This window comes from Notothenia coriiceps, unplaced genomic scaffold (assembly GCF_000735185.1).
Source record: "Notothenia coriiceps isolate Sejong01 unplaced genomic scaffold, NC01 NC01_scaffold00018999, whole genome shotgun sequence".
Taxonomy (NCBI): Eukaryota; Metazoa; Chordata; class Actinopteri; order Perciformes; family Nototheniidae; genus Notothenia; species Notothenia coriiceps.
Genome location: NW_011351700.1, coordinates 1,692,275 through 1,704,634, shown reverse-complemented (window position 1 = coordinate 1,704,634; position 12,360 = coordinate 1,692,275). Strand labels below are relative to the sequence as shown.

Genomic DNA, 12,360 nt, shown 5'->3' with positions numbered 1-12,360 from the left:
TATTCTTTGGGTTTAACATCTTGTATTCTGTATTGTTGCATGGACTAGAACTTCTAGTGGATGCTGTTGCTATACTGAGATCACACAAAGGACGTTGTTACTTCTTCAAATGTAAGATGATTGATGTCTCTTTAAGGTTTGTTTTAAAGAGATATTTAGTCTTGTTTGCTTTCATTATAGCCAAGTTAGTTAAAGGTCCCATGTCATGCTTTTCCGGTTATTACCCGTCCCCTTGTGTGTTATGAAGGTGCTAGTGGAGCCTCGCAACGTCCCGCCAACAGGGCACCCAGACCCCACGCCAGCATTCTCATCTGTTTGTCCTTACTGGTGTAATGTTCTGGTTGCTAACGCCATTGTAACACATAATCACTGATGTTCCGCTGTACGGTGGTGGACTCATCAGAACAGAGTGGGCGAGCTGACNCTAGTGGTGCTAGTAACGGTGGTCCAATGATAGCAACTCTAAAACATGTCCACAAGATCAATGACCGTTTTGTCTCTGTTTCCGCTTCAGAGTTGAGAGAGACATGTTTTAGAGTTGCTATCATTGGACCACCGTTACTAGCACCACTAGATGCACTTTCAAAAAACGTGCTGCGTTGTGGTTTGGTGGTTTCTATGCAACGCGGAGTGTTGCGTTCATGGTCTGTACTAGTGTAGGAATTTGGCTACGGGAGGCTGGGTTACTCGGGAGTTGGTTCTGGGCCGCATCCGGCCCGCGGGCCGCCAGTATGTAGGCTACAACTCGCACATAATACGTACACAGCATTACACTTATGTTAACAATTGGAGTAAATACAAGGAGATAACATTAATTGTTATTATATAAAACAACACAGTTACTTTTTTCCAAACAATCCTAAAAAATATTTCTTATTACACCGAGAGCTATTTAGATGAACCCAGAAGTCTGAGCTTTTGGTTGAGTCCTTGAACGCAGCATTTATTCCAGTGGGACGGGCTTCCGGAAGAAGGTCATCACAAACATGGCGTGGAGAGGATGTGTATTAAAATGGGTAAAAACAGAGTTAATCAGATCCACCAACACAACTTTACGAAGCTCCAGGTGAGCAGTGCTATAACTCTACAGGGGCAGGGTTTGTAAAGAATAAAAATGGCGGGACTATTATGTGTGTTTGTGTCTCGAGCAGCTGATTACTTAACTGTCATTGTAAAGAGACCGAGGTGCAGAGAGCCGTGTGTTTCATTTGTTTACAGAGAAAGACCGACCGTCTGTGTCATTTGTTGCTGTCTGTCATATTCGGGGCTGATCAAGCAGCAAAATGCATACAACGCTTTTTCTACTAACTTATTGTTACCATTACATATATAAAGCCTACTAAAGAAAGATCTATGGTTTTGACCAATAGGCATAGTCCATGGTAAGTCAGGTCATTAGGGCTATTTTCTAAGCCTGAGTGCTCAGTTATAATAGCTACAATTATAATTTTACAGGGCTATTGCTTTATTTAAATTATTAGAAGACATAACATTTTGTACAATTTACTAATATACTTTACCAATTGTTTTGCTAACCCTTCCTTCCTCACAAAAAGTCAAATATGCATTAATTACAGCTTCTCTGTTGCAGGGTTTGATTCTTTTTTGTCTTATTGATTGTTAAGGAAATACATTCATACATACATTCATTTATTAATTTCAGGGCTGTCAAATAATGTCCCCTAACGCAATAAGGTTTTTTTGTCTTTCAATGTATGTATTTAAGCTATCTGTAAATACATTTTTAAAACTGTGTCAACACTTTCTTTGCAGAGAGATCCCACACTACCAACAGAGGTACGGTTTCCGTCAGGAAGCCAAACGGCCGGATACAAAGAAAGGAAATGTTGTCCAAAAAACTAAAGTTTCTCCCTCGGAGGCTGGCACTCAATCTCTCCCACCTCCTCCCAAAGTCCCCCGGCCGTCACTCTTTAAACCGCTGATGTTCACAGTAGGGGTAGGTCCTCCAAATATACTAGAATTAGAAAGGATCAGACAGTACTGGGGTTAGGGACTGTTTGAATGTGTTGGATGTTGTCTGACTCCGTGTCAGTTTACAGGCTGCTCATTTGGTGCTGCGGCTATCCTGCAATACGAGACCCTGAAGTCACGAGTCAGGACTGCAAAAGATGAAGAAAAGTCTGAAAAATTCTCACAGGTGAGGTTTTAATGATGCACACTGCTGGTATGTATATTACTTCCTAATAGGCTGCTCACAGCTACTGAGTTAACCTTTCTTATCTCATGAGGGGTCTCAGGATATGACGTACTGGCATGACTGGTGGAACAAGCTGTCAGGCTTCCAGCGGCAGCTCATCCTCCTCGTGTCCACGGTGGATGACTTCTGGAGCAGTCTCTCAGAGGGACAGAAGACTGTAACAGGTAACTCATGTTGCAGAGACAGATTCATTTAGACCCTGCGTTTATTCAGATGAAATGGCTAGCATCACCATCTTTACACGTGTTTCATAATCTTATATTTGAATAGTCAGGAGCTTTCCTTATTTATTTATTTTCTAGGCATCATTGCACTGAATGCTGTAGTCCTGTGTTGCTGGCGGATCCCTGTGATGCAAAGAAGTATGGTTAAGTACTTCACGTCCACTCCAGCCGCCAGTGAGTATGCATGTTATACCCGTACTGGTAGAATGTAGAATTGACTTGCGATATGACAGTAAAGGCAATGCTTTTCTTGCATGTGGAAGATGTGCAGCTTTGTTCGCTGGCCATGACTAGGTTCTCTGTTTTTGTCTATTTTCTTTTTCCCACCAGAAACACGGTGCCTGCCTATGGTCCTGTCCACCTTCAGCCACTACTCCATTTTCCATATGGCGGCCAACATGTATGTCCTGTGGACATTCTCATCAGAAATCGTCTCCATCTTAGGAAGAGAGCAGTTTCTCGCATTCTATTTATCGGCTGGTGAGTCAAATAAAGATGGGATAAAACGGCATCGAATCTATCAAACCCAAATCCATTTTCATCCCTAGCCTAATCTAGTTAGGTTGACTTTCAATGTTTTTGTTCCTATATAACATCATAACACCATACTGTATCAGGGTGTCCGCGGGGTCTTAAAAAGTATTACAAGTTAGCGAAAATTAAGGCTATTAAAAAGTATTAAAAAGTATTAAACGGCATTTTCCAAGGTATTACATGTTGTAGCTTGTTTTCAATAAGTATATCAATTGTCCAAAGAGGTTGTATTCTAAAGTCTGCCTGAATGTAATCATTGCGTAGGTGTGTAGTGTGATTCTGTGTACTTTATTTATGGCATCCCGTTGGATTTGACCTCATCTGAACAGGACATCGTACGCTCACTGCTTGATAGCGCGCGAAGGTCCGTTTACGCCGGTTGTTAAACATCGTTATGGGGAAATGCAAGTTTGCGTCCAAATGGTTGGAAGATAAGGAGGAAGGACAATCAATACTGAATATAGTCAATGTGAGGTAAAGTGTGTCGCCAATGTAACCGAAGTGGCGATGAGGTCTTAAAATGTATGGAAAGGGTCTTAAAAAAGGTCTTAAAAGGTATTACATTTGACTTCAGGATTCCTGCATATACCCTATGTATAGATATCACATTTACTTTTTAGCTAAATTACTAAATATTATTAAGACTAGGTATTATCAGGTTTTTGTATTGGAACCAGTTGGTATACGTTCAGTTCGGGGAAAAAAAGGGAAATTAAAGTTGTAACGTTTTTTGGGGAAAAGTGACATCTCAAGTTGAATGTGTATTTTCAGGTGTGATTTCCAATATGGTCAGCTACACATGTAAAACTGCAACTAGAAGTCTGCATCCATCATTAGGAGCGGTAAGATATCTGTTAAAATCATCATACACCTCAACAAAAAAAGATGAACAATAAGCCTTATCTTATTTCTGTATGTTGTTGTCTCCATAGTCAGGTGCTGTGATGGCAGTACTGGCTGCAGTCTGCGCAAATGTGCCAGAGGCCAAACTAGGAATAGTCCTCCTCCCCATGTTGACTTTCACTGCAGGAAACGTAAGTCAAACATGTTCGTATGCACTGCATCGCGTGCTGTCTTATGTAGATACACACCTCTAAAGCTTAATCTGAATAAAAATAGTTTGGTAATTCATGCATTTAATAGTGTGTTTGTCTTTCTGCTGTAGGAAAGAGAGTTAATCTGTGCATGACACACAAAAAAAACAGACAAAGTGCAGTGTGTGAGTTATCATGTCTGAATACATGGTTTACAGACAGTTGTTGTTGAGTTTAGTCAGTCCCCGTGTGTAACTTTGGGTTCCTGTCATTGGTCTGCCTTTAGGCTCTGAAAGCGCTGATCGCCATGGATACAGCAGGGCTCGTCCTGGGATGGCGGATGTTTGACCACGCAGCTCACCTTGGTGGAGCCCTCTTTGGAGTGTGAGTGGAATCAGATTGAAAACTCCATAGATTATGTATGAATAATGTTTGGTAGTATCCTGTCCTGCAGTGAGTACATTTTAACTGTACCCCTATATCTTCTCCTGCAGATGGTATGTGGCATACGGTCACAAACTGATCTGGAGGAAGCGAGAGCCTCTGGTGAAGCTGTGGCATGAAGCACGTTCTCCAGGTGCCGGTGGATCCAGGTCAGGAGGAGGGCCTGGGGTCAGTGGTGGACCTGGACCAAAATGAGACTCTGCAAGATCTCTGTTCCTTTTTTTTTTTTAAACTGGAGTCCACAGTTACCCAAGGATATGCAAAGACACTTTTATCAACAAGTGAGTCGGATGTTATTGTGTGTTATTGCACATAGATTTTATTCAAGGTTAGGAATGAGCATAAGGTTATTTAATGGTATTCAGAGATCTGGAATTTGAACAGGTGACATTCCAGATGTTTACTGTGTGGACTGATAACATCTGCTGCCCTTCAAGTAACTCCTTGGAGCTACAAATGGAAAATATCATCCCTCTACCTCTTAATCTTCAGCCTTCAAGTCAGTTTTTTTTTTTTTTTTACTGTCCCTATTATTAAAAGCAATTGTATAAAACCGGACAGAAACTGTGTGCGTGCGGTAGTCAGTGAATGAATCAATTGCTGAAATTATTGTAATATATGTAGAGTCCTGTGGGCTGGTCTTATGTCGCTATTAAAACAGGATGACAATCAAAGTTGAGAATGGATTTTTTTTAATTAGAGAAGATTAGTCTGCATTGATAATTCCTGACAAGGGAACTCTTTCTACACTTTGGTGAAAAAGCCACAAAGTAGCGATTTATGTTTATTTCAGAAATGAGATGCTACTGTTCAGCCCGTTTCCAGAAAAGCTCTTTTCCTAAGAACTCTAAGTATCTCCTATTAACTTATTCATCTACAACTTCTGTTTAGAGAAAAACAATTGGATTTATTTAACAGAGTCACATGATATGTGCACACATTGCTTTTTCAAAATTCATTGTCAATGCATGCTGTACATAAAGATTAAGTTAGGATATACGAAATACCTGCAGTTATTCTAGTTCATTCACAAATGCAAGCTATGGCTGGGACTATTTTTGCCAGGAAATTACAAAATAACGACATCTTCTTTAAATGGGAAGGGTGTGTACATACATAAGGTTTATACATTAAATAAACAACTATAAATGCAGTAAAACCAAAACATTGTAACTAGACGTCCTCAGAGCTGTAAATCATGGTTACAAACAAAGACATTTGTCTGCAGACGTAAGACTGACACCTGCTGGCTGTAAAAGAACTGCACTACAATCCACTGAGAGAGGTGTTCATACTGAAGGAAAGGCAGCTTTGGTAACATTATATAGATTACCCTATCACAGAAGGACGTTTCATAAGACTGGGCCATGAGTAGAACATTCAGATTGTCCGAAATCCATGATTGTCCTGCAGATGCAAGGGAGAGACTAATCAGAAATGCAAACAAGCACAAATATTCTCGAGGACTATTTTTTTGCTGTATTTGAGCCTCTTCTGAATCACTACTGTTTATCCCACGATGTATTCAAATCAAAAATATTTTGTCACTTAAACTTGAATTAGAGCTTTCTAGATGTGCAGGGATCAGAAGAGTCAAACTTACCACTATTACTTGAGCTTATCTTCTTTCAATCCGAAACAATCAGCAGTGACGCGGCTCCTCAACCTCTACTCTTGTGATTGGCATAGCTGGGAAATCCAAACTGGGAGACCATCAGGTTGGAGAAGCAGAGGGGCATGAAGCCATAGATCTGCGTCAGCCTGTTGAGACAGAAGGATCTCTGCAGAAGGTGTTCGGGGCGATGCCACATGCCCTGGTACCCGCTGTGGGCGTCCTTTTCCAGGTTCCGTAGGTCCACAGGTTTGACAAAGACCCCAGAGGGTTTGTTAACGCTGCCTGTGGAGTGTTTCCTCAAATACAGCGCTACAGCAAAGTTCATGGCGATGTCGTCACAGTTCTGTGTTTCATCTACCAGCGCATGCACTGCTGGAGGCTGGTCCTGGAAGAGCTGCAGGTAGCGACGGTGGAAGAAGGCAGCACCAACTAAAACCATGGAGTATCTGCAGTGAGGGGATCAAGATAACCATATTAAAAAAGGGCCTTCCACATCATAGTAAGATTAACCAAACCAGCAGCTAATATTATGCATTTTGGGAAGCTTGAAAAACTATGATAAGTAGGAAAAAGCACAACTTACTTGTCACCTCCACCTGTTTCTGGGTCCTGCAGTTCAAAGCTGCCGTAGCTGTACACTCCTCCTGGTGTGGAGACATGTTTCCGTGGGACAAACCCAACAATCTGGTCTGGAAATTGCTGCAGATTAGAACCAAAGACAAAACCGTTAATGCTGTACCTGCTAATGCCACAACCATTGTGTAAGATGCAGTACCAGATAATGCCGATGCATTTTAATGTACATAATCAATTATCAAATGAACCCAAAAGTAGAATTGATTACCTTCCAGACAGAGAAAGCAAAACTGATGTCAGGAACGCTGACCAGGGTGTCGTCATCCAGCATCAGAACAGCTAGGGATAACAGAAAAAAATCAATCAAACAACTCTGATTTTTTTTTTTTTAAAAGGTACATAATTATAGTACAACTACCACTTAACATAAACAATATGCAAGCTAGTAAATATACTCACCATCAGTTTCAATCTCAGGGAATGGTTGTAGTCTGTTGCGCATTTGATTGATGGTCTGCTCCTTGAAGAGCACAGGGACCGGATGGGGCCCCAAAGAGTTCCATAGCTTTAGGGGTGTCTGCACCCCAATGTTGTTCCAGACTATAATAATCTTCTGAAGATGAGGCACTGCCTGGTAATGGTTGAGGAGTTTGAGCAAAATGTCTGTGCGGTTGTAAGTTTGGATGATGATGGTGAACCTCTGCTCGTCCTCTGTGCTGTCGCCATGGCGGCCCTGTGCAGGATCCTCCTTTTGTGATGTTGCTCTGCGTAGCACTCCCAGGACGCCAACGCCTCTTTGGTCCTCCGCTGGCGGCAGCAGAGTGGTCAGGGAGGCACCAACCAGGAGAACCAGCAGGATGGGACAAACCAAGTAGGCTCGACGTAGCCCCATGCAGCATCTGAGGACCCTGCATCAGAAAGGAAGGGCATCCCATTACAGTTATATCCAGGTTTTGTTCACACTGAGACAATGGGATCGGGCATTCATTTTTATACATGCATCACAATAAAAGGCAACAACAGAGAAAAGCAATGCCACATTTTGCATGCTCTATTACAAATTTAAATATTACAAGTCTCAAATATTAACACAACATTGAAAAAGGCTGGTCTCTGAATAAATAAATAAACCGTTCAATCTAATGAGTAGACAGATATTGTAAGTTTCTACTAAATGATACTAAAAATGCTGCTTCTGTTTAGGATGTCCAAGAACACTAACATTTCAAATAGACTATGAGTAACACACGAGACAGGGATGCTTGTATTTATCTCTAATGCAACTGCAACTTATTTTTGTGGAATCACTTTTTCACTGGGTTTATCAAATGGTCTTCATGAGGCGTTCAGAAAACACTGGAACTTTCAGAAGTAACTAAATGTCCATAGCCTGGTAAACATTGTCGTCAGTAAAGTGAAAACGGTAGTAAGTGGGTTTATTTTCTTTTAGTGAGTCCCAGAATAGTTTGTCAAGAGCGCTCAAGAACCGCTGCACATAGGGAATTTGTTCTGTTAGCAAGATTGAAATGATTGTTTACCAAACAATGTATTGCTGCATGATGAAACCAGTTTCATGTTTCACATACGCCAGTATTATTTCTATGAGTTTAGTTTTCCGTACTACCACATGGAAAAGCTATTAAATGGCATCATAGATAGTAAAAGTAATGTCATATGTATTCCCATAACTCAAACTCACCTCATTTTGTTGGCAAAACCCAGAGCGTTCGCTTTACATGGTCGCCATGTTGACTGACTCTGACCAAACAGCCTGAAAGAAGAGAGCTGTGTCATTAGCGCTACGGAGCGTGTGTGGGTATCACAGCTTTAAGGAAATGAACCGCTGTATTGTTAGAAACAATCGCCAACTTACTGAGCCCTTTAATTCAGTATTTTTGTGTAGACTCCATACGTTAATGACATGTTCATGAGTTTTCATTCACGTGGGCATATTTAGTATTTATTTTTAACTGACGCCATCTTTGTTCTGCTAAATCAAGGCATTACCCATAGGCGTGAATGTAATGTCATTGGATTTCCCGTTGGAGGAACATCTCCCCAGCTAGAGATACTATCGCCATTGGTTTGAAATGTGTACTCTGATTTGGAAAGAACCGAAAACACTTTCGGTAAAACTTCACAAAACCAGAAACTTGCAAATTCCTACAGCTTCCAACAAAGACTGTTTTAAATATATGATAATAAGGCTTAGTATCGTATGTGTTACGTTGATGGTACGTTTGTAACGGGTTGGTTTAAATGGATATACAGATTTTACCAGTGGAGCAAAGAACAACACTTCTTCTGTTATTCAGGTTGCTCAACACTGCACAGAGGAACATGACTCTTGCAGCACACCTGAGGTTTCCTAAAGTCCCACTTTCCAACGGTCTGCAGATTCCAATACTTGGACTGGGTAAGTTGGACTTTAGTTAAGACTGACCTGTCCCATTACTCTAATGCAAATACAAAACACTACAATACATGCTTTTATACTGCTAACCTTTTTTGCTTTATTATTATTATTATTATTATTATTAATGTGCCATTCTGGGGACTAACTAATGTTAAAAAAATGACAACCATTCCAACACACAGAGCAACTTTTGTCTTTATATGCTAGAAACGATACAAATTCTTTATTTATTTATTTTCTAAACAAATACATATTTAGTATACCTGCAATTACAATGTTCTGAATAAAGAGTTATTGTTCATATAGTGCTTTGGCAATACTGTTTCTGGTTATACTCAGCCCTCCCAGCAAAGACAACAATTAAATGTTTTTAAAAAATCTATTTAAAACATTCAATTGAACTGAGCTGAAATGTTTTGGGGTATAGCTGCCTATATTTGGTCTTTTTTCTATGTTTTCACCAGGCACATCACATGATGGCGGTTTCTCTCATGATGCCATTGTGTATGCACTCACTGAGTGTGGCGTGCGCCATATTGATACAGCAAAACGCTACAGCTGCGAGGAGAAACTGGGTAAGGCTATCATAGAAAGTGGAATACCACGAAGTGATCTGTGGGTCACCAATAAACTGTGGCCAGGGGACTACGGATACAAAGCTGCAAAGAAGGCCTGCCTTGACTCCTGCTCGCAGATGCGGTTGCATTATTTCGGTATGTTTGTGATTGATTAAGAGATTTTAATCAGAAAATAAAGTTTTCTATGTTATCATTGCAATACCACCCATGTTCTTGTATTAACCTGTTATGGGAGATTTACTTTTTCAAAGAATAATTGTTATTCTAGAGCCAAGAATTCAATAATTGTGAATTCTTTGCTCCATATTTTCATGGCATTTTTCATTCAACAACGTATGCAATCTGTTTTCTCTCTTCTCTAATGACCTGCCCCCTTTTTCAGATCTGTACCTGATGCACTGGCCAGAGTCATTGCAGTCATGTAATTGCTCAAATAGGGAGATGAGAGCTGAGACTTGGAGAGCTCTGGAGGAACTTTATAAAGAAGGTACAGAGCATGGAAGATCATGTCTGAAAAAGTATAATAATGAGTGACTTCAGCAAGCAGGATTGTTGTGAAGTATCCCTGTGTGTCACTATAGGGGTTTGCCGTGCTATTGGAGTGAGCAACTTTCAAGTCCACCACCTGGAAGAATTAAAGGAAGACTGTAGTGTTGTGCCACATGTTAACCAGGTAGATTTTTTTTCTCCTGGAAAAACCTAAATAAGATTATGGTAAAAAGCCCATGGAGGCCTTCAGCCTCTTTCCCACATCAATAACTTTCAAATATTCATGTAAAGACGGTTTTAAATACATGTGTTTACCAACAGTGAAAGTGATGTAGTTTCAAACGTAAACTTGCTTATGATTTATCCTTAAAATGGTATGACCCAACAGGTGGAGTATCATCCTTTCCAGCAGTCCAATCAGCTGATGGGTTACTGTCGTCGGGAGGGAATTGTGTTTGAAGGCTACTCTCCTTTGGCTAAGGGACAAGTCCTCAGAAACCCAACTGTTCTCCAAATAGCAGAAAAATATGGACTCACCCCCGCTCAGATCTGCATCCGCTGGAGTATTCAGGTTGTCATGATGTTTAGATATCGCCTGCCCGGAGTTAAACTGGCCTAACACCTATGTCTCTAATTGTTTTGTCTCCTTCATCTTTAGAATGGAGTTGTTACAATACCCAAATCCACCAAAAAGAAGAGAATTCGAGAAAACTGTCAAGTGAGTTGACAATGCTTTACAGAATTGTTTGCTTTATAGTAGAACTTAAGATAATAAAGAAAACGTAAGAATTTAACAAAGGTTAAGGACGATTAATTATATTTTGATGGACCAATCAAGCAGCCACAAACACATTTAAGAAAATTGCAAAAGTTTAACACACAAAATAAAGAAAAAAGTATGTGTTAGTAGTATTGTACTTTGTGCTGCTTTTTACAAAATATCCTCCGATGTCCAGATAACTAAAATATGCATCTGAAAAACTGCCATAACATGATATATTAACAAACATTTAAATCTACTATTCAACTTCAGGCCTGAGCATAACGATCAAATATGTATTCTGTTTCAGAATTGTACCCACTCCATGATTTTCTCTTGGAAAATGACGTGACATTAGAGAACATTAGTTAGAGTTGGTACTGCCCCACTGCCTGCTCTCCTGAGCAGCAGATGATCCTAATAAATGTCAATAGGTTGATAAAACTATTATCGTGAAATGTACTGAGTTACCGATTGTTGGTCTCTCTCAGGAGAGCAGGCAGTGGGGCAGTCCCAACTCTAACTAATGTTCACTAATTCCTGTTACCTCTTTCTCTTCTCGTCCTCTCCTCGCTCACACTCAGGTGTTCGGGTTCCAGCTGGAGGAGTCAGACATGGCTGCTTTGGGAAGCCTGCATGATGGAAGACATGTGACGTGGGATTCAACACACGTAGAGTAACAAATGTTAGAACATTTAAAAAGAAAAGTGAGTTTGTATTTTTTGCTGAAAGAAGGGAGTTCTTCTCCTGTGGCATACTAGCTTTGTAATTGTAACATATTGAATGGGATATGTGTACAATTAACTAATATCTCTGGGATAACATATTGGCATATACTAATATTGTGAAGCTTTGTACATTCGTCATTTGCATATTTTACCATTTCTTAAAATGGCAAACTCTTCGACTTTTACTTCATATTTTTATTGTATTTTCTCTTATCTAAATGTATTCCTTGTCCATTTTAAGTATTTTTTTCTGCCGTTCTAGTTAGATTTCTTGATATTTGCAATCCTTGCTTTATTTTTATTTGACTGTTTTACACCCATTCACCTAAGCAAATTTATTGTATTTAAACAACTTAAAAAAAACGAATTGACAATAATATAGATTGAGTCCAAAAAAATCAAGAGTATAAAAGTAGTCCTTACTTTTCTAGACTTTCAGTAATTTTTCAGACCACACTCAACTAATGGCTAGCAGTTTGTAAAAAGAAAACACAAATGTCAACATGATTGTAACATTCTGTTTATGCTTTTATGTTGTAAAAGATTGGAAATATTTGAAGACAGTAGTTTATGCAATAAAAATCAAATAACACCAAACCCAGGCAGTGTAAAGGAACAGCGTTTTTATTTAAGCTGCAAAACTAAAACATTTATTCTGTTGTCATGTAAGTTTAACGTTTATTTTGTAGAAAAAAATGAATTCTTAGAAAAAAGAATAGGGGCAAAAGTCTAAATTCTATTATT

The 12,360-nt window shown here is 39.7% G+C and overlaps 2 protein-coding genes across 4 annotated transcripts; one reads left to right on the top strand and one right to left on the bottom strand.

Annotated features, from left to right (window-relative positions):
* Positions 1–928: 928 nt before the first annotated feature.
* Positions 929–5,128, top strand: parla (presenilin associated, rhomboid-like a). 2 transcript variants are annotated; one of them, XM_010778130.1, is made up of 10 exons: positions 929–1,066; positions 1,774–1,957; positions 2,054–2,158; positions 2,250–2,382; positions 2,521–2,616; positions 2,773–2,922; positions 3,748–3,818; positions 3,909–4,010; positions 4,297–4,394; positions 4,505–5,128. In XM_010778130.1, exons 1-10 carry the CDS (start codon positions 987–989, stop codon positions 4,647–4,649), a joined length of 1,164 nt encoding a protein of 387 aa, XP_010776432.1. In that variant the 5' UTR covers positions 929–986; the 3' UTR covers positions 4,650–5,128. The 2 variants fall into 2 exon arrangements, with proteins under 2 accessions (XP_010776432.1, XP_010776433.1); XM_010778131.1 differs by having other exon boundaries at positions 2,259–2,382; positions 4,505–5,021.
* On the bottom strand, positions 5,126–12,229 carry extl2 (exostosin-like glycosyltransferase 2). Of its 2 annotated transcripts, none has more exons than XM_010778132.1 (7): positions 11,436–12,229; positions 8,345–8,416; positions 7,105–7,553; positions 6,914–6,984; positions 6,653–6,768; positions 6,058–6,515; positions 5,126–5,861 (listed from the first exon to the last, which is right to left on the bottom strand). In XM_010778132.1, exons 1-6 carry the CDS (start codon positions 11,642–11,644, stop codon positions 6,116–6,118), a joined length of 1,317 nt encoding a protein of 438 aa, XP_010776434.1. In that variant the 5' UTR covers positions 11,645–12,229; the 3' UTR covers positions 5,126–5,861; positions 6,058–6,115. The 2 variants fall into 2 exon arrangements, with proteins under 2 accessions (XP_010776434.1, XP_010776435.1); XM_010778133.1 differs by lacking the exon at positions 11,436–12,229 and adding an exon at positions 8,519–8,723.
* Positions 12,230–12,360: the final 131 nt, after the last annotated feature.

Bases quoted from the DNA above. Each gene is read 5' to 3' on its own strand.
- parla (XM_010778130.1), top strand. From the start codon at position 987: ATGGCGTGGAGAGGATGTGTATTAAAATGGGTAAAAACAGAGTTAATC. The intron at 3,819-3,908 runs GTAAGATATCTG...TTGTCTCCATAG, and splicing joins TGCATCCATCATTAGGAGCG to TCAGGTGCTGTGATGGCAGT. The intron at 4,395-4,504 runs GTGAGTGGAATC...CTTCTCCTGCAG, and splicing joins GGTGGAGCCCTCTTTGGAGT to ATGGTATGTGGCATACGGTC.
- extl2 (XM_010778132.1), bottom strand. From the start codon at position 11,644: ATGCCACAGGAGAAGAACTCCCTTCTTTCAGCAAAAAATACAAACTCA. The intron at 7,554-8,344 runs GTGAGTTTGAGT...TTTCTGATGCAG, and splicing joins GGTTTTGCCAACAAAATGAG to GGTCCTCAGATGCTGCATGG. The intron at 6,516-6,652 runs GTAAGTTGTGCT...CCCTCACTGCAG, and splicing joins GAAACAGGTGGAGGTGACAA to ATACTCCATGGTTTTAGTTG.